General features: G+C 37.3%; 1 protein-coding gene across 2 annotated transcripts in view; it reads left to right on the top strand.

Moving 5' to 3' along the window:
* Positions 1-24,804, top strand: part of LOC124171842 (macoilin) — a 43,748-nt gene that overhangs the window by 5,779 nt on the left and 13,165 nt on the right. The window contains exons 5-12 of one of the 2 annotated variants that reach the window (XM_046551200.1): positions 46-112; positions 693-837; positions 1,307-1,544; positions 5,240-5,440; positions 11,848-12,006; positions 12,651-12,851; positions 14,197-14,317; positions 24,297-24,471. In XM_046551200.1, the coding sequence (XP_046407156.1) occupies positions 46-112; positions 693-837; positions 1,307-1,544; positions 5,240-5,440; positions 11,848-12,006; positions 12,651-12,851; positions 14,197-14,317; positions 24,297-24,471 (1,307 nt within the window). Of the gene's footprint in view, positions 1-45; positions 113-692; positions 838-1,306; positions 1,545-5,239; positions 5,465-11,847; positions 12,007-12,650; positions 12,852-14,196; positions 14,318-24,296; positions 24,472-24,804 lie in introns of both variants that reach the window. The other variant, XM_046551199.1, reaches the window with a different exon arrangement.

Here is a 24,804-nt window from a genome sequence, read left to right as displayed (position 1 = left end):
TGAAACAATTGAGCATTCTTTTAATTCAAGGGTTTCTTTTTTCAGCATTGGGTATCCAGTAGTTACTCTGGGTTTTGGATTTAAAAGTTACTTGGGATATCGTATGAGACAGGTAAGGTGATGTCTTCTGTTATGCTCTTGTGTTTATCATATTCATATGGTATTAAAGGATTCAGCCTAACATTTTGTGCTCATGCTCTGTGTGTGGTTTTGGTGTTGTTTATTCACCAGTACTTAACACGTTGTGTACGGATGGCGAGAATTCTCGTCATTTTTTTCCCGAACGTTCTGGACGGATGATGAAGATTCTCGTCATCCGTCCAGAACGAAGATAGGTGCATTAACCTAAACAATTTTAAAGCGTACAATACGTATTAGTTAGTACATTTTCAGTTGTTGTTCATTATTCATAATGAATTGATGCATCATAACGTTTGGTTGGGTTAAGTTATATTCTACACATTAGCTTACCCCGGTATGCAATGTGTTAAGAACAATTGTGCCTCATTTAGTGCAACAGATGCATTTCTTGGGGTATGAGCACTTTAGGAATATTTTTTTTTATAGACTGACTCATGTACAGCACTTATTCTTACAAATTGATTTCTATTGATTGCTTTCCAGAATGATTATTAAAATTTTTGATTAAGTAGTTAAGTGTCTCTCAAATGGTATGTTCTTTTTTTTTGCAGAGGCGACAAAAGGATGTGGCTAAGGAGAACGAGTTTTACGCAAAGCTCCTTCAGCAAGCACTACCCATAGATTTACATCAGCAATCTCAAAACCTTCAGCAGAATCATCAATCCTGCATAAGTACTAGTCCAGAGAGAAGTAAAGGTGAGTCTTTTTCCTATTTTGTGCTGCAATATTTGAAGTTAATTCCAAGTAGGACTGGCTAAAAAATTAATAATTGGTGTAAAACCATGCATCCAGTCATTGGTGCATTTTATGGCTTGTTAGGATATTCTGTAGCCTATTTTTCTACTGGATGAGGTTAGTCCACTCTGTATCTGCCGTATGTTAGTGGCAACCTTTAAGTAAGGGGTTTCGAGTTTGTACCTTATTAAAAAATTCAGAATGTACAGATATCATTTCTGTTGCAATATGATTCTCTCTCATTACTAATTCTTGATTGTTGTCATGGCTGTTGACATTGCTTCATTACTTCACTGATCTCTTCTGAACCCTTATCTTCTCTTTTGTAAATGCCAGTGTTAGTTGTCTTATTTTGCTTTAAATTGCTTAAATAGGTGCATAGTTATCTATTTTAGAATTACAGCTCACTCTTATTTATATAATGTTGCAGGGAGTGTAGCCTCCAGCGATAATAATACCCAGGCAAATGGTGGGTCTCATCATTCTGGTCCACCTCAGCAGCAAACAGTGAATACCACAAAGAATAATCACAGAAAGTCCCTTGACAAAGGGGAAAGGGATAAGTCAACAGATGGCGATTCAAAATGCTCAGAGAAGATTTCACATACCAAAATCTGTAATTCAGATGGTGGTATCCACTCAGAGTTAGAATACATGGAACGCGTTGGGTGAGTGTATAGGCAATGTTTTGTATTGTCATTTTAATTTATTGGTTTTGATATGCTCTTTTACAGTAGGGAAGCGAGAATCCATAAATGCCAATAATGGAGCATCTAAATAATGGAAAGCTTTTCAATATTTCTATTTTAACCCTTCCAGCCCATTTCAGGTGGGATGCGCAAAGACTGCCGAGGTTATTTTCTGAAATTTTCAAGATTTAAGATTTTAAATTATTATAAGTACTTAATTTTGTTGAATCCCTAGATTTTTTTCCCTATGCTAGAGGTATACCATATAATCTCATGTAAGAGAGACATCCCATTTTAAGCATTGGAGCCAAAGGAATTAATTGCGGCAGTTTCCTTTATCCCATTGTGCAATGTTGCTGACGTATGCCTGTACTCTCGACAGTTATCAAAAATTCCAATTTCAATACCAAAAAAATTATGCTGTGTTTTTCAGCTAAATTTGCACAACATGTCATGCGCTCGGAGATAACGAGGTATTCACTTGTAGTCTTATGATGCTCAGTAGCGATGGTCTAGTCAGATACCTCGGATGTAAATTGAAGAAATCGAGTCTGGATACAACATTTCAAATCAACGCTTTCATGAATGCAGTGTCCCATAAGAGGGATTGGAAAGAGTTCCAATCCTCTCTTCGCATACACTGTTACACTGCGATTCTAGTCCTACTCATGAACAATTTTTTTAAAAAGCTCCTGTAGGAGTATTGCGACAGAAATTCAACTGTGAAAAAATTTGTATGTGGGTAATTTACTGAATAGGGATGCGACCGGACCATAAATCGTTAGCTTCAAAGGAAAATATCAAGTTACACGTGAACAATGGAAATGTGTTTCATCCCTTCCCCGTCTACCAACTGACCTTTTTCGGTCTACCAGCTTCAATTCTCCCAGTTTTTTGGAGGCCAAATGGCTAGGTAAGTCACTAACTGAATCCAAAGATATTTCGATAGCTTTCAGCAATTGTATGACACGCACGAGGTACAAAATAGAATGAGACCCAACGTGATGCATTTCTGACAGCATTTAAGTTTTTTAAGCTCTAATTGATTGACAGGAAGCTTTTTAGTTACAACAAGGTTGCTATTATTCAACATAGTCCAAGCAGCATAATTTCTGAAGAAACAAGCGTAGCATGAACACATTCAAACAATAGAAGACGGACTGGGAACTTCAGGCAATGCATACTGCATACATCACATAGCTCGCCTGCCTTGGCTTTGAAGGAAACCATGTCACATGCAAGATCGTATGTGTTCATCCCTTGCTTCCTCGCTTGTAGCCTTGTTGCTTGAAAGATGGAAGGAGCACGCTCCTTCACCTTTACCTCTCCTTTAGCACTCTTCACTTATAACATTTCTGATTTCTTCTGTCCGCCATTTAATCCTACAATGTGCACACTCATTTGAAATTTTTAAACCGCAGGTTTTAACACCAATATAATTTTGAATCGAAATAATCCTTATAACATCGTCTGAAGATCGTTTTTGTGAAATCAGGCCCTTAGTATAATGAATACTACTTGACAAGACAGTTGTTGACTATTCTCTTTCAAAACTATGCATTTCTTTAAGTTTGATATGAGTAAGAAACGCAAACAGGAGCATTGTAAAAATATGCCACTAAGGGAGAAACTTCCCTGCTTTCTGCTTGTTTTTGACCCAGGGTTTTAGATGACTGACTCATGCCTACACTAGGACTGACCCTGAAAACCAAGGCCATACAGTTCCCCTTTGGACTTGTGATGGGAGTGGGAGGTAGGAATGGGGGAGTTGTTAGAATTTCGTGTAAGAGATGCAACCCCATTTTCGGCTGCATTTTCTGGGAAAAAATGTGTCTCTCTTACTGAGTTAATATGGTATTTGGAGCTTAAATGGGTTATGGGAAAGTATATATGAGACAGTAGCTGGTGAAATGCCGGCGAAACTTACCCTTTTCATGCCTGCTGGCAGGAAAAGGGTAAGTTTTATCGCCAAAAATATGGCTATTTAAGTAGTTTTAATCACTGTCTCAGAGACTGGCTGTCTTTACGCTAATCCTGCATAGGCTATTCAACTAATTTGCAGTTTTCTTCCTCAAAATATTTCATTTCGTGATTTAGGGTATCTTGTTGTGGTGATTTTGCTCAAAAGAATTCAGGGCATCAGCATACGATGCCTATCCTGAACTTTGTGGACTGAATTTGGAGAGGAATGGAAGTGGGCTGAAGTTAAGATTGTGCGTGCCTTTAAATTACGTAAAATCCATCCGAGGAGATGTGCATTTTTATGAAAAATGTGTGGCCTATCCATGAAATTTGTTTATTTTGCTCCTTAAAATGGATTGTCTGCTTTTTCATTCTATGAGCTCCAACCATAATTTAGAGAAATTCTACCAATGTGTTTTTATCTAAATACACTGATTTTGAAGCATTGAGAATCAACATTTTATTTAAAAAACGTTTCTACAGATGCTGTTTTATTGAGTGACAGCACTTTTTTCCTATCAGACGTTTTTTGAAAGTCCAGTGACATTGCCAGTTTCTTAATGTGCAGAGGTCTTGCAGTAGTTTTTATAATGGATATGTGAATCCCTTTTATTTAGTAAATTGCCCACTTAAAGCTTACTTGCCCGTTTAGAGTGGCGCAATATAACCAAGTTTCACAAGTAGACGTCCTCAAAACATTTTTACCCTTCGTAGTGGCTTGTGTTTGAAACTTGGGATTATGATAAGCAGTTCCATGAGAGGAGAGAATGGCTGCCCTGAATTACACCCTCGAGTTGGTTACTATGCAGGTGACCCCATTTCCGCTGATGCCAACGTATGTTGCCTGAATCAAATGGATCTATTCAGCAGGAATATCATTGTCTAGTACCATGTATTCCATATTATCAATCTTTTACTGTATTAAGATTTTTTATTTTACAATGTGGTACTTACGATAGTATTATTGGTTTTGTCTAACTCAGCCATATCTTGTCTCATTCAGTGCAATTTCTAGTTATGGGGCAGTGAGGCAGTTTGTCAAATGGCTAAATTTCCCACAGTGTGTGCTCCATAGCATTTTATTCTGGTTTGTGTGAACCTTTATTTAATGTGATTCAGTTTCATCATTTGTATGGAATTTTCCTTCTTTCATTTTTTGAAATGCAATTTAATGATTTGGGATCAATCATGAAATATTTGGCTTGTCATGCTACTTCTGTCATCCTTATGTCTACAGTTTACTTCATGCACGTATGGAGTGAAGACATGAGGTACAACCGGGTCAGAAAAATCTTCCCAAGATCTGCACCTGTAATCTATTTTTTAGGGTAGAGGCCCCTGCTATTGCCTTAGTGTTTGCAGACAGTGGCGTATCCAGAGAGGGGGCGATAACTCCCGCTTTGGGTGTTCAATTTACACTAGATGAAATAGTAATTTTGTTTATTAGTCAAGTATGTACAGGATAGTACAGCCCCTAGCCCCCCCCTTGTCCCTATCCTGGATCCGCTGCTGTCTGCGGACAAAAGGAATGACAATGCAATGAATGCTCCTAGGCTCTTGTATGCACAAATTTATCTTAAGTTTTCCATCACCGGTCGCATACCCCATGGATTTCCTACCAGCGTTTGCTGCTGGAGATGCCTTTCTACAAGCCTGTAAACCAATCCATTCAATATGCATGATATTTATTCATTTTAAATTATTTTTTCCAGTTCTGTGAACGATTTTGATGAGAATGAGGTTGAAAAGGACAAAAGCTTCAAAGGCTCCTTGAAAACAAACTCATCAAAATGGAATGGGAATCAGCAAGTACGTGAAAATGCTGTAATTAGTCAAAGAGACAAGAAGAATCGATCAAATAGAGATTCAGCAGATCCAGTCGTTGCTAATCACAAGGATGAGCATTATATGAGGTCTGTTGAATTTCTTAGAAAAAGGTAACAATTTGTTTTATGGAGTAAGTATTTATATGTACTATGTATTATTTGACTATTAATTTGGCCTTGCCTGACTAATTTCCCAGTAGTGTGTATTGATTTGGAATGTGTTATTATGTGTGAATGTGTGCGTGTGTATACAAAGCATAAGGCTTGTTCAATGATGTGATTGCTTGTAACCATCATTGATGGTTTTGGCTATGTACATTGGGATGGTAGTATTTGTTGATGATTGGCATTGATTACTTTGCTTTCTGTAGTTGGTGGTCTATCCACAAACAATGATTATCAACAATTCATCACCAATTGACATTTGAGAATTCTTCATTATTGATAACCATTTGCAATATCTGTGTGTCGATGATGATAATCAACAACCATGATTGACAACTGGTGATCAGTAACGTAGCTTTATTATCACCTATTATTGACAAACAATCTTTTAGCAATCAATTAATGCTGATGTTAATGTTCACCAGCTGAAGAATATTGATAGCCAGGATAGAAAATTGTGAAGCTATCGAAAGTCAGTTAATCACTCATTGAACAAGCCTCTAGGGAGTTGTAATCCCTCACAATGGGGTAAGTCCCTTCTCATGAGAAACTCTGCACCATTTCTACAGGTGGCTGTACAAATTGAGTGGGTGGAGGAGGAACGATACATTGGAAGGCAAGGGGATGTTTAGGGAGGGAATGAGAGGAGAAAGGCTGTTTAGGATCTTTCTCATTTAAGCTGTGCGAAGCAGGATTGGTCGAAATGCTCCCCATGCCACCTGGACGTTGGCTATTCCTGCGATTATACTTTCATGGCTGACGTGAGTTTTGGGAGGGATGCTTTTTATCAAAGGAGTGAAGAACTTGCTGTGAGGTTTCTTGCCCGGGGTTGTGTTTGTTGGGATAAGCTATGTGATGGTTAGGAATTGGTGAAGGTTTTTGTTCATGGGGTTGGAAAAAAAGTATGCATGTGCACCTAAGAATGAGGGATATTGCTTGAAAGACTGTGATTGTCGTTGTGGGTGCCGGTGAGAGGGAGTTTAAAACTTCGAGTTAAAATGGAAAAACTGCATCGATTTAAATCCTCAAAGTTAGATTACTTGGACTAGAGGAAATCCGAGGTGGCCTGGGGAAAGGAACTTAGCTTCCAACCTTGAGTGCACATGTTACATGTATCAGCGGCTAAGAATGAGTTGAATACTACCCTTGTTCATCAAAACAATTCATCAGATTGAAATCTACTGAGCTAAACCATTAACAAAATTGGAAAGGTTGATGATAGTGATTCATCCAGGAATGAGATATATCATATGAGAGATTATGGTTGTGTTGCCATTTTAGATGGTAGTGGCAGCTTATGAATTCTTTTAGGAGAATAGGTATCATGGTGAAACAAGTCGTTCTTTCAATTAGGGCTGTCACTGGGTGAAGAGAATGGTAGAATCCGTAACATTGTTTTCAATGGAAATTCCAGTGTCATTTTCTCAGTAAAATACTCCGTTGTGGTTTAAAGAAGGAGATTTTAGAATTACTTTAGTGTAATTTGAATTTGAAATAAATGGAAGTTTAAGACAAAGAATGTGTTTAGGTATCTTTGTGGTGGTGCACCAGGTATTTTCAGCCTGGTATCCATAAGTTAATGCAATTCTCAGTATAAATGGTCAGTATATTTGGCCTTTGATGATAAAATAATCAAGTATTCGTTATTTGGATCTATATATGTACTTGGGCCAGTGAGAATACATAGGAAGGCATATGTATGGTGGAAAATAAGAGATGTATGATCAAATTCTGTATTGACAGATTTATAGATCAGGTGGTCAGGGTTCCCATTCAACCGTGAAAACCTTAAAAGCGTGAATAAGCCGTGAATTTCTTCTACCATGAAAAAACCTGGAAAAAGCCGTGAATTTCGCCATGAAACCTTAAAAATCTCTTAAACTTTAGAAGTACTTAAAATTTTAGAACTACGATTGTAAGAGCAAAAGAAAAATTGAAATGTCCATCATATTTCAAGGTCAGTCATGCGCAGACTCTGTCCACTCATTTATCTGCGCACGTATATTCTAAGCGCAATTGTTGGTCCGTGTGCTGTGATGACACATTGACCTTAAGCCTGTACCAAAGCTGGAAGACTGGTAACCAAAGTGTTCATTAACCCTGGTGAAAATTCAGACACTTGTTAATTTCCCTGGCACCCTGGTCCCTCCATTTTCCCGCTCACAAACTTAAGCCGGCGCTGAATTTTGCTAGCGACGTCAGGAGAGATAGCACTTTCATTGCTGCGTTTGCATTCATGGCGTTCTGCCGCATTTGTTAAATTTTTAGTTAACATGCGGCCGATGATCGTTATGCAATCAATATTTCTGTCTAAAATAATTTATCTAAAAACAGTGAATTTGACGACATCTAGACCGTGAAAACCTGGAAAAAATCGTGAATTTTATATTTCAGTTTGGGTGGGAACCATGGTGGTGCTTTGGATAAGGTTGATCATTCCAGTACTCTATGATTCTTATGTTATAGAGACCTCTGAGAACAATGATAAATTAGAATGTTAAATGTTGGTTTTAAAATAAATGCCATTATAAATTGAGAAACTGAATGCAATGAAAAAATGATGGCCCAAAAATTGCCTGTGTATATAATACCAACCTGTGATGGGAAACTTGGGAGCTATGATTATTGTGCTAATGTTAGAGTCTATGTAGCACCGCAGAGGTATCTCGTTTGGCAACTCTTTTATTATAGGTCATGTGATTTGATGTAGTTTTGCCAGTGTTGCTTTATAACATAAGGTTTTAGAAGCATAGAAAGACTTGTATGCACTTTTTGTCAGTTAACTTTGGTCTTGGAGCCTTTTTTTCTGATTTGAATCCGTACTGTGTTATATTTCCAAGCTCTTCATTGCTGCTGATATGGCATAAATATCGTTCAATTTGAAAGATTTTTTTTCTTGCGTAGAGTGAAAAAATTAATGAAAATATGAAGTTCTTTCGGTCTTGTTTGCTTCATTAATGCTTAATTACTCAAGAAAAAGGTGATGGAGTTTTTGGTAGATTCTTAGTTGAGGTAAAGCTGCGAGTTTGCTTAAACTAAGTGAGAGCATTCATTAGACCCAATCATGTTGTAGGAAAAACTGTGTGAAGTGAATTCGGTGTTAGTTGAGGGAGACTTCAAGTTGCACAATGTCTTCTGCCGTATGCGACAGCTCCTTTAGGTTCTGTGGAAGACATGTAATGTATGAGACAAAGATGATGGCTACTCCTGTATTTTAGTAAAGGAAAGAGTATTTATTAGTACAAAAGGGTTTTAATCTGCAAGGTTAAATGATTTGGAGGTGACCCAAAACATCCTATATCAAAAGTACGGTTTAGTTGTTGAGTCTGACCTGACCCTGGGGTCAAAAGGATATGCAACCCTAATTTAACGATATGAATTATCTCTGGAATCCTAAATCTTCGCTCATAACTTAAAATAGTTAGGCAAATCTAAATACGGCTTGAGAAATCTCCACACTACTTCTCATCTTGGTTAGGTTTTATTCTGACTGCTTTTTAATCAGTAAGATATGTTATTGTGCTTGTTTAATTCCAATGCTTTTATGTTGTCTGCATGCTAATTGTTTTATGTTTTATTTCATGTGCATATGATCTAAAGGAGATTAATAATAATTCATGTCTGTGTGTTGGAATTGCTCCTTGATGAAGGATTTGGAAATTTAATGGTTGGTTTCCACTAAAAAATTGTACTTTAAGGTCCTGGCTTTAAAACAGGATGCATTTTGGGGATATGGTTGTAACATGGAAGTGATTTTGAGCTATTAATGATGTCTCTTATATGTTTTTGTGGTGAACTGACAGAAAACATTGGTATAATGACATATGTAGTATTGAATGCTTTACAAGCTAATTTTATGATTGATGAGCTTAACTAAATTAAAATATTATGCATAAAAATATATTACTGTATGCACAGACATCACTGCCCTCAAATTTAAGAATGGAGCCATTTGATACTAAGGAAACTTTAGAATTGTTGAAGTCAAATCATTCAGTGTAGAAGCAGTTTCCCTGCAATGGATTTCCATTGCAGGGAATTATTTGCCATAAAATATTTTTAAGAAATTTTTATTTACAGTGCTGCTATAATGTTGAGAAAATGAAAAGTCTTAGATCCCTACATTAGCATAGAACAACTTCCATCATTTTGAATTTTTAATTAACAAATTAATTTGTGAGTTGAACTTCGATATACAGGCATTACCATTTGTTATGCTGATGGATTTTGAAAATCATTGTAGGTATAAATGTTAGGCAATGCAAACTGGTATTGACTGCAAAATCATAAATTCTGACTATTGAAAAATTGTCAAAACTAATCTTCAATCCTATTTATGTGTGTGGAAAACGGCCATTTTGTTTCTGATCTGGATATAGGAAACCCTGGGGTTGTATTCTGTGACTCAAAGCTCTGTAATTGCCTGGCCAAATAAGCTTCATGACGATCCTATACTCGAATGGAATTTATGTATCTGTGAAGAAGGCTTGAGCAGTAAGAATGGCACTTTAAGCTCTCATCATCTTTCTGTAATTCTTTTCTGAGCCCTGTGTAACCCTCCAGCTGGCTTGAAAAAGAGCCTCGCAAAGATCCAGACCTGACCTAGTGGTTGGCTTATCCTCATTAGATACCATTCTGCGTAACCTTAGTCGTTTGTTTAAGCAGAATAATGTGCTCTTATTCTTCCAACTCCTTTGAAATGAGTAGGATCTATGCCAAAGAATGTTAGTTCTTATGCTTGGATAGAAAGCAGCTGGAATGTGCTTTATAATGAACAAATTTGTGTGAAAATTTGGATACATACATATGCATTAAGCTTAGATGACTAGATAAAAAATGGCTTCTCACTTTTATTTATTTCTTTAATTTTAATTACTCTGATGGTGAATGATATATGTTTCATATCAATATGATCTTGCCTAATTGCACAGGCTGTCTCCAAAATTTAAAAAAGCGTTACTGATAATGCCTCGACTGATAACAATTAAATACAAACAATTCTCCTTGAAGATCTGTCTTAGAAAATTTTTCTTATGTCTGTTTTGTCTCTTTGCTGTATTTTGTGATCCAATATCATTCTATAATTCTATAACTGGTTGCTTCCCTGTTGTTGCAAAATCATGATAAGGGTGTAGTTACAGCCTAAAGTGCATGGCTTCCTGCGCAAGCGTTCTTCACGGATACAGTAATTCTATTTGAGTATAGGATCATTCAAGGGTACAAGGGAGAGAATATTGTAACAGCCATGGAAAGCACTGGCATGTCTAATCACGTCAATTGTTCGGGTGAGGAAGCTCACCATCTCGATACATCTTGCCTTCCTATTTCACCATGCATTAGCTTTGTATTTTTTTTGTAAAAATAGCCTTATTAATAAAATGAAAATGGAAGTATTTTTCTGATGTGCTTTTAAGTTTTTAGAAGCCCAGATAATAGCCTACTATGTACCTTATTGGTCTCTATTGTCCATTTGCTCCCTGGGTTACATACAATTTTAAGGATTTGTTCAAAAAGGTTTCAAAATGGTTTTCTCATCTAACACTAACTCCTATGAGGCTAGAGAATTTGCTGTGAAGTGGGAGTGGTAAGGGATTCATTTGGGAGTGTGTCAAAGACACTAGCTTCAGAGCTCTGAGCTACAGGATATGGACCCTGGTGTGGGTGATAAATAATCTGTTACATTTTCCAATGCAGGTGGTCCTTGACTTTCGTACATTCCAAATTGACCCTTTTACTTGAATTTACGAAACATTAGTTAATAAAAATAAAATTGTGTAAAAATAGGGTTTTAGTATGTATATTTTGCTCTGCCGGAACATAACCCCTTATTAGTACGGAACTCAATGGTGCGACTTTCTTGCATTCAACTTTCGTACACATTTTCTGGAACACATTGTGTGCTTGAGTCTGGGACTGCCTGTATAGAGTGTGAGAGAGGTAGTGTTACATGTCTCGGATATTTCACTGCCTTCAATCAAATTTATTTATGGGATACAGGATCATTATTATGTAGTGTTTTCTGCTTCCTGGTTGATAGCTACTGTGACCTTTTTTTTTTGCTGAAATTGTTGGAGAATTTCTCCTATAATTTGTCCTTAATATTAATGAATATTAATTATAATGTCCTTAATATTTGAGCGTGCTGGCTGGATCATGGTTCTTCCATTTCCACCCACAGGCCACCTGCTTGGTCATATCTCTATTCAAGAAAAGTTTGGCATAAGGATAAATGCATATATGCTCTTTTTAAATGCTCAGTATTTTATCATACCTCTTGTACAAGTATAAAAGGTGATTATGTTAATAATTTACTTCTACTCCTGCTATAGGTTAGAAGGTGATGTGAAACGACTCAAAATCGATTTGCAAGCCAGTCGACAAGTTGAGCAAGACCTTCGTTGCCAAATCAATGTTTTGTTGTCGGGTGAACGAAGTGTTAAAAGTGAGCTATCACAGCTTCAGCAAGATAATGATGATCTTCAAACAAAGTAAGCTGTTATTTTGTTGCAGGAATATTTTCCAGTGTAAATAAATATAGCTTGATGGAGCACCAATGTATATTTGACTTAATTTTTGACACAATTCTTCTATTTTTTGTGTAAAATTTGCCTTTCAATCAGGTGCTCAAAAATTCGAACTTGTCATTTTTCAGTGTACAACCAAATTCCATTGTCCTAAATTGGTGTGGAAACTTTGTAGAATTTGTTTGCTTTATAATATTTTACGATGTTGTGGAGACTTAAATCTGTTAGTTGGCCATAGAAATTTGAAAAGTTATTTGCAAAGTATACTAGCTTTGATTACAATTTGGGACTTAGCTGTTAGTATTTCAAATTGGCCTCATTTAATGCTGCGTTAAATTCTGTGAGAAAGTTTTCCTTAACCACATGGGTGTATGGCTTTCTGAGCTATTGTGCACATTTGTGTTTAGCCCAGGTTCGTTAACAAAAAATCCTTGGTGAACGTCATTAGCATTGTAATCTGCATTTTGACTTGGAAAGCTAAAGATCCACGTTTTAATTCTGTGTCCGTGTGAAATTTTCTCTCTACGCCTCTTATTTGTGATTTCTCATTCCATGGCTGAAGGAATTTTTTACGGCATCTCCTCATCTTTCATTTTGTGCCCTAACAGGCTACATGGGCTGGTGACAGCTAGGCAATCAGATAAATTAACCATATCGCAGTTGGAAAGAAGGCTACATGATGAGCGAAGGTCTCGGGGCGTGTGCGAAGCACAGTTGGCTGCCGAGCGGAAGGCGAGGAAGGTGGAGGAGTCAGCTGCAGCGAGGACAATTGCTGTGGCAGCGGCTGCGGCAGCCGCCTCAGCCAATAAGTATGTGCTCTTGGTGGCGAATCTTCTGGCAAGACTGGAAAGATGCTTAAATACTGTATTAATCTGAATATGTTCCCCTTTTTTTTCAAAAATGCCCATGGAAAAATTAAAAGGGGGACTATATTCCTTTTCATTTCTCATATTTTTTTCACAAAGCTGAAGCCTCAAAATTATGGGGGAACTGCGTTCAGAGGGAGCTATATTTGGAGAAATGCAGTAATCTAAAAATATTTTTTCCAGTGATGTGTTTCAATCATACTGGCCAGGGAGTTCATGATAAGGTTAGGGAAATAATGTTACATTATGTGTGAAAAACTCACATGCTGCATCTTTCTTTGTTTAAATAGTCACAAATTTATGAATTTTTTCTCATAGGATATTTATTCTGTGGCTCGGTCCTGCTTAATTGGGTGATGCAGCATTAAAAATATTCCAATTTTATTGTGAACTGTGGAATTTCAATGACTTTCACTCAGTTCTATCATCCATCTTGTCTTGTGACTGCAAATGTTTTCAATTTTAGCAAGTTTTTTAGTGGATTTTCAATAATATTTTTTATGCGATAGTAGTTGTGACATGTTTCATATCTTATTGAAACTAACCCATATGAATCGCTATCAAGGAAAGATCCCTTATGAGATGCTTTTGTTTAAAATATTTTCACAGTGAACACTTTAGCACATGAAAGATCACTGATAGGAGCTTAAATTTTTTTTTGAAGGGTGCTCTTTCCTCAGTTTAGTCCAACTAATGTAGTACCACTGTAGTTATTGGAATTTAAGTGTTGTCGATTTCTTTTTCTTGACCTCAATTACTTAATGATGAGTAATGTCTTGGGAGTATAGGTCTGATAATGATATGCAAAATTGTTTGCTAATGTTTCGATATATTTCTATGTCTTCTTCTGGACTATGAATCATGATGGTCACAATAAATTAATAGATGAAGGCATCACCGATTGTTCCAATGTTTTTTTTACTGTAGTGCAATAAAAATATAAATAGAATTCAACTGTGCATAAATGAAGAAGAAGAGACAAGAATTTTAACATCAAATTATTATTTTTTCATTTATGCACAATTGAATTCTTTTTATATTTTTATTGTATTATTGTAAGAAAGCATTGTAACAAATTTCCATGCCTTCATGTATTAATTAATTGTAAACATCATGATTCATAGCATAGGAGACATAAGAAATTTATCAAAACATTAGCAAGCAATTTTGCATATCATTATCAGGCCTATACTCCCATGTTATTATTCATCATCTTTTAAGTGTTGCTGTAGATATGAAATGAAATGCACGAGTAATGACATGGCTTAATACTGTTGCTGTGTTGCAGAGGAGAATGCACAGAAAGCTGCCGAGCCAGGAGAAGGGACTTGGAGGCAGAAGTGAAGCAGCTAAGGCGGGAACTGAAACTCAAAGAGGATCGGTGCTTGGCTGCTGAAAGGGAGGTGCAAGTAAGTTGGCTGCCATTTCTTTGCTGTGTGTCGCACTAAATGGTGTATCGAATATTGATCTGACAAGAATTCTGGTAATAATTATTTTAATTTTATGAAATGATTTTTGGTAATATTTCCGTCTGTCATGTTAAGCTGCCGACACTAAAATTTGAAAAATAATTCCAGTGAAACTATATGGGAATAATTTCTATTATTGCCAAGCAACCCAAACCCCTCAGGGCCACATCATCCATGTAGATTAGAACAGTGATTTCTGAATAAATACAGCTTCAGACTGCTTAGCTACTTTCTGCAGCTTTCTTAGTTGATAAATTAGTGCGAGAGGTGAGAGCCAGTCTCCTTGGTGAATACACGATGATATGTCAGAACTTTCTGTTATCCTCTAATATTCTTAATTTTGTAGTATCAATTAGTGTGTTATGCCAACAGCCGCTATCCTGTCTTATAATTTTCTTTGAATAATTCATAATCCTTTTTGATATCTAGTAAGAATATATGAACATTTATATTCTATTCCAAATATTTAGAAAGAGCTTGTTTTATATTAAATATTTAATCTGCCATTGATTGCCCTCGAACAAAACCAGCGTGATGTTTGCCCAAATTCTCTTCAGTAGAAGTCTTCAGTTAGTTAAATACCATGTTTGGTAGTACCTATGTTTGGTATGCGGGTATGAGCTATACTACCATAATTTCTTTATTCTAACTTTTCTCCCTTGTTTTGACGTGGTGCTATTATGGCTTCATAGCTATTCAGTGGCATATATACTTGTAATGCCACACGGACAAAATCACTTTCAAAATTATGTTTAAGAAACTTAGAAAATGCCTTGCATCATGCTGTTGAAAAGGATGTATTTGGAATATATTTCTGTAGAATAATATTCATGACTTGGGCCTTCCTATGCATAGGTTAAACTTAAAATATTAAGCTGTTAGTCAAGTTTATTTGAAGTTTACATTTCTCATGCTAAAATAGTCCTTTTCAATAATTATTTGAATGGCAATAAGACTCATCAAATATATGCCTTGGAATGAACGAGATGCATAGTTTTAGTAACAACAGGTGATGCTAAACGGCATTCATGCACTGATCAGCATCTTTCATTTGGGTAGTGATGTGAGGACAGTGTCAGGCTACTGACAACTGTACGAAATGATAATACTACCCCATATAATATGGTGCTGAGCCAAGTGTTTTTCTTGCCCACCTGCTGTTGATAATGGATTTGAGAAAAAACTATCATATTAGTGGGAGGGAAATTTAGTGAGGGGAAAGTGTTTGTGGTTGGTGCTGTCAACAGACTTCTCAGTCTTTGTGCTAAGATTCCCTTGTGCCATCACTGTTCACTAGTGTTGTTTGAATTTCGCATGCTAAAATATGTGCAGTTTGCTTCAAGCAGCAAGGCATAGTGGTATTTTATAAAATTATGGGCAGGCAGAGTTCTGTACTGTACTTGATGATTTTAAGTGTATTACCCTTCATGTAAAATTTGAAACTGAATGTATGTCTGAATTCCCTTACATAGGCTTCAGTAGCATTTTGATTAATGGACACCTTAGTTAAAGGTTTTGGCCATTGGTTATGCATTAGTGTCCTCTATTGTCGATGACAGGTATCAAGAACTTCATTTTGAATTTGCCCCTGCAAGTTAAAAGTGGAAAATTGCCTCGTGCATACCCAGTACTTCCCTGCAGAACAAGGAGCGCACTGTATTATTTTATATGTAGAATGTGTGACTAAAGCCACCATAATGACAAAATTTTATTCAGATCAGTAAGAGAAGGTTTTATACTTCAAATACTTTACTTTCGTTCGATTTTTTAGCTCCTTATTTACTTTGTACTGTGGAGAAGTTTAAAAAAAATCAATTCTTATATTTTAACGTGAAGTTCATTGTGTATTTTAAAAACACCATTTTAAAGTTTTTGTCGTGTCTTTAGTTGTAGTGTTAATTAATGAAGTCTCAAAGGACAGTCCATAACACTCATTTATCCACTTTAATCTGTGTTTGTAGATTATATTTCTGAGAGAGAAATGTGAGGTGAAAGGTGACCTATAGAACTTAGAAGTATTAAAATTCTTATCAGTCTCTACTGAAAAATCATGGACATTGGAAGTTCCACATTTTGAAAGCAGATTTTGTGCAGAGCCCTTCTAATTCTGAGCTGTGTTTGATATAGTCCCCCCTGACTGATTTTTTTGCTGTTTTTAAGGAATTTCTCCTCTGGTTTAATTAAGAAGCACAAATGAATTCAGTGATTCAAAACTTTGTAAAAAGTTAAAAATATCTTTGAACTGCTATGAATTCCTCAGTCATACCAACATTATGTGTGTTATGCTGAGTGGTGTACCGAAACAATGTAAACTTTTCTTTACCTTCTAGCATTTTTCTTTTTCTCTAGTTATTTCAAACTCAAGGAAAATGCGTCACAACATTTTGTTAATGTTTCTTGCCATCATCTTATTACTCTTATCACAATACAGGTCATAATGTGTTTGCCTATCTTATTTTTCCTGAAAATTTTTCATTGCATTGTTTTCTGAAAACTTTCCATGATCTTTAGGTAGCTACACAGAAATGCAATGTAATTATTTACTTAGACAGCAAAATTATGAAGTTTTATCTGATGTAGTTATACAGACAACCTTGTAGCACGAACATCATCACACGTTCAAATACTTTTATAAAAAATCACCATTAATAATTGCAACATATTACTGAAAAAAATTTATGTTTGAAGTATATGAATTTGTATCCAAATGTGTGCAATATGAATAATTATGTAATTGCAAATTCACATCAATTATTGGCAAATTTTTATTAATTTAACAGAAGATAGTTTCAAAAATAATAAAAATAACCAAAAATTAAATTAAAAATTTGTACTTATTTACTATTGTATTTCATGGCCGATTGGACCGCCGATGTCATCTTGTGTGGGTCTTTTGTTTTCCGTTGAGCCAATATTTTTTCATGTGTTTTACTAGTCAGAAATAATCATACTTGTCCGTTTGTTGATCTTGATATGCGGTCTGATCTGGTCTCTGTATCAATGGCTTTTCTGATTGTATCTGTTTTCTCTTAAACATCTTCAGTGGTAATGTATAACTTATTAATTTTTTGTTTTAGTAATCCACCTCTAGTCCCTTATTTCTTAGTAATTTGTCCTCTTATTGCAGTGAAAGGTGCTCTATGTTGTAAAGATATTGGTTCCCTCATCATTGTAATACAGTGGAACCCCGATTTATCGTTCCCACATAGATCGTTTTCCTGCATTCATCATTCACCATTCCTGGTGCCAAATAAAGTACCATAAAGGCAATGTAATTTTTTCCCGCATCTATCATTCCCCAAAGTATTGTTTTCCCACATTGATCGTTTGAAGATCGCGGTCCCGTCGTATAATTTTCCCGCACCCATCATTTAACAAAAATGAGAGGAAGTGTTTGCAATGTGTTATTTGTGGCTAATAACGACAGACACCCCCAGGAGATTGAACTACTATAGGGAGAAGCTGAGTGCCATGGGATAGTCACATTAGCTCATTTCCCAAGATCCGATATCCCCCTCCGTCCAGCACCTGCCTTCCCCTTCTGAAGCTTTCCTCTTCTTCGGAATAAAAAAAAGGTCCCAGCTTGCACAGGGATCGTATTACGAAGACCTTAGCTTGGAAAGAAAATATCAAGTTACACGAGAACAATAGAAACGTGTTTCACGCCTCTCCAATTCTCAATCTCTGAATTTTTTCAGCCTATCTCCTTCAAAGTTCCCAGTTTCTGGAGGTCAACTGCTGCATGAATCACCTATTAGCCCAAAAGGTGTCAAACAATTAATTTCGGCTTTTGGTAGTATACTTTTATTAGACTGAAATATTAGTAATGTGCAGGTAATTTAAAAAAGAATGGTACCAAACACGACGTATTTCTAACGTTATTTAAGCATTTTAAGCAAGGAAATACAGTGGAACCTCGTTAAAGCGAGTACGGGCTATAACGACACCCCCGCTATTACGAGAGATAGCCGATGCACCGTCAATTGACCCTATAATAAGCGTGTTAAAAAATTCGTTTTTACGAGACCCTTTCGGTGTTGGCTCTCGCCATAGCGAGGGTTTCACCGCCGGAAGACTCATGAAGACTCCTTAACCTCTGTAATTGCTAGCGATCTGTTAGAAATGAAGTTAATGGAGTGCTCAGTCTCAAATTTATGAGGTAAACTGTCGTTCGATAAATATAATGATGACGAAACAATGCTTTGCATGATTTTTATTCAGTGCGGCGCTTATAAATTGTTCGAATAGTTGGTCGTTATTTGAGTAAGGAAATTTAGTGATGCAAAAAAAACATCGCCTTTCGTCTGGATTTATGCTTACGTTTATCGGAGAGATGTTTATCTGTCGCCGCACCACTCCTGTTCCTGTATATCTGTTCGCAACAGGTATATTGGCTATTATTTGCTCCACCTCCGGTAAAGCGACAATTCGCTATAGCGAGTGTTTATTAGTGCACCGTGGGGTGTCGTTATATCGAGGTTTCACTGTAGTTGGAATAATATGATGGTGATTTCTGGTGAATCTCGATATCCTCGCAGCTGATTGTGAGCTTCTCGGCAGTTGATGGGGCATTTTTTTCGAAAACAGGGCAACAGGTTACAATTTGCGAGTTATGCTACAACTCTCACTTGTCAGAGTTGCTAACGAAGCGATGTCTTCTCAGGATATTTTGTTTCTCCCTACTAGCAATCTGAACTCATCTGCTCAGCTAGAGCTACACTATTTATTGTTAGAAATGAGTGGGTAAGTTGCCTTCTCTATAGGATAAAATTCATGGCACAGTCATATGGTCATGCTTCACCCTCTACAGTAAGCTTTGCTTATGCCATATGCGATAGCATTAGTTTCGAACTTCACCTCGTACGTGTGGTTCTTTACTTACTTAGTGGTCCGTACTTTCCAGGGTGGGTTGACTTTAAACCAACGAGTGTGTTTTCCTAGTGGGTTCAATAAAGTCTGGTTTCATTTTTATTAGTTTTATTTTTATTCCTCTTCGGACCATGGACCTTCCGAAGAAACAAGTGGGAACTTTAAAAGATGGACTGAAAATAATTGAAGATGAAGAAAAGAGTCTGGGCTAGAAGGGTGTGAATATTGCAGAATGCCTCGGGTTGTCCGCTAGCACATGACAGCAGGGGTGGGGGAAGAGCGAGATCCCTGGTGAAAACAAGAAGTGGGATGAAGCTGAGGGTCAGGTGGGCGTGCCGCTGACGATTAACGCAACATTGTTAATGCTTTACACATTGCCTCAATCATATTAAAATTTAATTGTTAGAAAGGAACATTTCAAATTATAAACTATTTTTGGCCTTGTTGATTCATCACACAACCAATCACTGCGTCGGCGAAAGCGGTTGATTTAGGCATATCATGCACATTGCTCTCGTAAATGCATGTCCTTGAAAAAGCATTTGGTGGATAAGAATTTTTACATCAGACAGAAATCCATAATATCAGTGCAAACGCAGAGTGGAGTGCAAACATTTTTAGCAAGGTGGCGTGTTCCTTTAGGATATTTGAGAGAGAGATAAGTCGTATGAACAATATGACCTAAGTGTTTTGATAAAGTAATAATATTCCTGTAATCAGCTAAAATCTTGTTTGAATCCATTAATGAATATCATCATCATCATCACTGGTCAACAATCCTAGGATTGGTTTGATGCAGCTCTCCACTCAGTTCTCCTATCAGCTAATCTTTTCACTCCTACGTATTTCTTCTCTTTCACATCTCTCTTTACTTGTTCCATATATTTTGTTCGGGGTCTTCCTTTTCCATTCTTGCCTTCCACTTGTCCTTCGACGATTGTCATCATCAGGCCATCATGTCTCAAGATGTGGCCTATATGGTTGTTCCGTCTTCTTATTAAGGTTTTCATGAGGCTTCTCTTCTCTCCTACCCTTCTTAGGACTTCCTCGTTACTAACTCGGTCGATCCATTTGATTTTCATCATTCTTCTGTAGCACCACATTTCAAAGGCCTCTATCCTTGCTTTCTCCGCTGCGGTCATTGTCCATGCCTCACTTCCGTATAGGAGCATATTCCAGATGTAGGTTCTTATAAATTGTTTCTTTACTTCCATATTTAAGTTTCTCGCTGTAAGCAGGTGTCTCTTTTGGTGGAATGCTCTCTTCGCCTGGGCTATTCTGCTGATAATTTCTTTCTTGCTTCTCCCATCACTAGTTATCTTGCTTCCCAAATAACAGAATTCATCCACCTCTATCAGTTTTTGCCTCCCTATTTTAATGTTGGCCTTGACTTCTTCTCTTCTGCTGCATACTAAGATCTTGGTTTTCTTCGTGCTTATTTTCAGTTGATATCTACTCATTACCCTACCCATATTAACCAGAATATTTTTCAAATCCTTCTCTGTTTCTGCTATAACGGCTATGTCATCGGCAAATCTTAGCATGCTAATTTTTTCTCCATGGATATTCACTCCCAATTCCTTTTCTTTGATTTCATTAATGGCTTTTTCAATGTAAACGTTGAAAATTACGGGTGACAATGTACAGCCTTGTCGCACTCCTTTCTTAATTCTTGCTTCTTCACAGCTGGGCCCTGATTTTATCACGGCTACTTGATTTTTGTATAAACTGTGGATGTTTCTTCTGTCATTATAAAGAACACCAATTTCCTTTAGGATTCCAAGCATTGTGCTCCAATCCACGTTGTCAAATGCTTTCTCTAAGTCCACAAACGCAACGAATGTTGGCTTGTTCTTTTCCATTCTCTTGTCTATGAGCAGTCTTAGGGTCAATATTGCTTCCCTTGTGCCTTTGTTTTTTCTGAATCCAAATTGGTCCTCATCCAAGTACTCTTCTGCTTTTCGTTCTATTCTTCTTTAGATGATCCTTGTCAGTATCTTTGACTCATGTGTAGTAAGGCTTATGGTCCTAAAGTCTTCACAGTTCTCCGCTCTTTTCTTCTTAGGAATAGGGATTATAATGTTCCTCTCGAAGTCCTTTGGTATCTCACCTGTGGAATACATTTCACTTATGATTTTGTATAGCTGGTTCAACGTCTTCTCTCCTGAATTTTTAATTAGTTCTGCAGGAATGTCATCAATGCCAGACGCTTTATTTATCCTGAGGTCTCTTACAGCCGCATCAAATTCCGATCTTAAAATTGGGGCTCCCATGTCATCGGCATCCACTTCCCTCTCGTTTTCGATAGCATTCGTTCTGAGGCGACTTCCTTTGTACAAATCTTCCAGATATTCCTTCCATCTCTTCCCTTTTTCTTTGTTTTCAATCAATAGTTCTCCGTCTTTGTCCCTAAGGGTATTACATCTTACGCCCCTTTCCTTAAATTGGTTCCTCACTATCCTATAAGCAGCCTCTACTTTTCCATGTTTAAGATTGTTTTGCACGTCTTCGCAAATGCTTTTCATCCACGTTTCTCTAGCCTTCCGCGCTTTACGACATATTTCGTTCCTTATTCTCTTGTAACCATTCTGTCCTTCCTCTGTTTTCGCAGCCTTGTATTTTCTTCTTTCTTCAATGAGATCTAAGACTTCCTGCGTGATCCATGGTTTTTTCATAACGACTCTTCTTTTACCAAGAACTTCCTCAGCTGCCGCGTGCAGACCTTTTCTAGTGGTTTTCCAACTCTCTTCCATTGGTTTGTTGGTCGTATCCTCCCCTATTTTATTTTCTACAGCCTCTTTAAAAGCCAGTTGATGCTGAACCTCCCTCAATTTTTCAACCTGCCATATGTTTTTCACGGCTTTCTTCAACTTTTTAAATTTAAGGTGGCATTTCATCATAACTAAGTTATGGTCACTATCGATATCTGCCCCTGGATAACTTTTGCAGTCCTTCACCTGGTTCCTGAATCTTTGTTTCACTAGAATGTAGTCGGTTTGGAATCTTCTAAGGTCTCCTGGCATCTTCCACGTGTATCTTCTTCGCAGGGGATTTTTGAATAAAGTGTTGGCAACCACTAGCCTGTGCTCCGTGCAGAATTCAAGTAGCCTTTCTCCTCTTTCATTACGGTTACCCAACCCATATTTCCCAGTTATTATTCCGTCTTGACCTTCGCCGACGACGGCGTTCCAGTCACCAAAAATAATAAGATTTTCTTCCCCTCTTACCTGCTTGATAACTTCCGCTATATCTTGGTAGACATCTTCTACTTCTTCGTCTTCATAATCTGACGTAGGCATGTAAACCTGTACCACTACAGTAGCTACGGGTTTAGTATCTATCTTCACCATTACTATCCTTTCATTAAACTGCAGGTAGCTTTTAACACGCATCCTGGCGCTCTTTCTTAGCATTATGCCTACTCCAGCATTACCATTTAGCGATCCCGTGTGTATCATTCTGTAGCTTCCACTCCAAAAGTCTCCTTCCTGGGGCCACTTCATTTCGCTGATGCCTAATACATCGAGGTTCATTCTTCGCATCTCCACCTTCAAGTTCTCTAGCATACCGCAGGTACGAAGTGATCTGACATTCCATGTTTCTATCCGTAACATTCTATCTCGTTTGACCGATGTACCCTCTCGAGTAGTCCCCGCCTGGAGATCGGAATGGGGGACTAGTTTACCTCCGGAATATTTTACCCGTGAGAATTCCATCATGTCATTGTATAAATTGAGTGGAGTAGCTGTGACTCCTCGGGATGATAATGTGGTGGTTTCCCCTTGCCTTCCACATCGCAGTACTACAGCCGTTAAAGTAAATGTTACCACGCCCGTTGTGGAATGTGTGTCCCTGCACCGACCAGTATGGTCTCCACCTTCGCACATGTGAAGAAGAGCTGCTGCCCTCTCCCCCGGGTGATGAGAGGCATAATTGTTGGCGGCCCACAGTCGCCAAGTCACGGTATCTTCACAGGTTTTGGTATCTTTTAAATGGTCTACCTTACCCAAGGGTAGCCCAATACCCCCTCAGAATACCGCCGCTTTTTGTCCACGACTGCTTATTCGACGAGAGAACTCGCTTATCTCGCAGCTAACCTCTATATCTAAAGGTCGATCCACCATCCGCAACCCGGTGGACGCACTCGGTGACTTTAAGCTCAGCCGCGAGTAGTGTATTCATAATAAGCAAAAATCCTGTGTTTCCTGGCACATAGGCAACCTAGCCAAACATTCCCGCATTCATAGTTTTTTTCATCCATCTCCCTGGAAAAGGATAGATCGAGGTTCCACTGTAATCTCTCATTCTTTTTCTCAGTATCTATGCTCTTTCATTGGAAGTTATTGACCAGTGTCCATATGCAGTGGTAGTTTAGTATGGTAGTGTTTATGTATGCACATTCTGAAAATTCTCCTTTTTATGTTAGGCAGTTTTAAAATTAACATGATTTTGGTTATGTAGGTGGTGTCATTTGCTTTTGTAATATCTATCCTCGTAACTGTTTTATATTTTCTTTGTTTTATTGCTATTTTGAGGCATCTTGTGTTGTTTGTGTTCTTGGTGATATATTGTGCTCTAGTTAATTTATTCATTTATTGTTCCATGCTGGTTTTTAATTTAATCTGTATATTATGAATTTCCTGTGTATCTTAATCGGTGTACTTTTTTGTATCATGACCTCCTACTTTGATTTGCTTTGCAAGTGGGGGGTCAGTATTGAAAACGTTCATTTTTAAGGGTATTTTTAGACTACTTTTTTGTGTTATAGTCTCAAGGGATTTTATTTGTTGCTCGGTTTCCTTGATGATTTTATCTAGCAGGGTCAGGCCATCTTAGGGTCATATGTTTCAACAACTATTGATAAATTGTGAATCAATATCTTTGAAAATTTGGATAATTAAGTATATGCAGTTGTATTTTTTTGCTTTTCACTGTCTTGGTGCCCATGAAAAGATTTATTGGTGAAGGAAATTTATTAGAATGTTTTAGTTTGTGCTAATTCATCACCGCTGTGTACAATTTTCTCATTTACTCTTTTATGTAATTGTAGACACTGCGCCAGTACAAGGAGAGTCATAATGAGACGGAGATTCTTATGTCAGCATTGTCAGCAATGCAAGAAAAGAATGCCCACCTTGAAAATAGCCTGAGTGCTGAGACTCGTATCAAGCTAGATCTCTTTTCTGCTCTCGGTGAAGCAAAGAGGCAGTTGGAGATTCAGGACAGTAAGTATAGTCTCTTTGGAAATAATCTATGGAGTAATTCTTAACCAGGGGAAATTTTACCTCAATCTGGCTGAATAATGGCCAATTTATGAACTTAGATTTTGGATTTACTTTGTGTAATTTGTATGGGTGTGGTTAATATTAGCCTGAAGGAAATTTACTGCTAAGTTTTGAATAATAGTCCTTGTAAAATTTTCTCATGGTATCTGTAAAATTCACATATTCTTGAGTTGACAGCATTGTTACCTTTTTGACTAAATGAATGCCTTTAGTTCTGGAGTACAATTTGTGGAAATGAGGATTATTAGGTAAGCTGTATTGTTTTTACTCTGT

The sequence above is a fragment of the Ischnura elegans genome, chromosome X (assembly GCF_921293095.1).
Source record: "Ischnura elegans chromosome X, ioIscEleg1.1, whole genome shotgun sequence".
Classification (NCBI taxonomy): Eukaryota; Metazoa; Arthropoda; class Insecta; order Odonata; family Coenagrionidae; genus Ischnura; species Ischnura elegans.
Note: the sequence above shows the minus strand (reverse complement) of the source record. Positions and strands in the feature narration are given on the sequence as shown.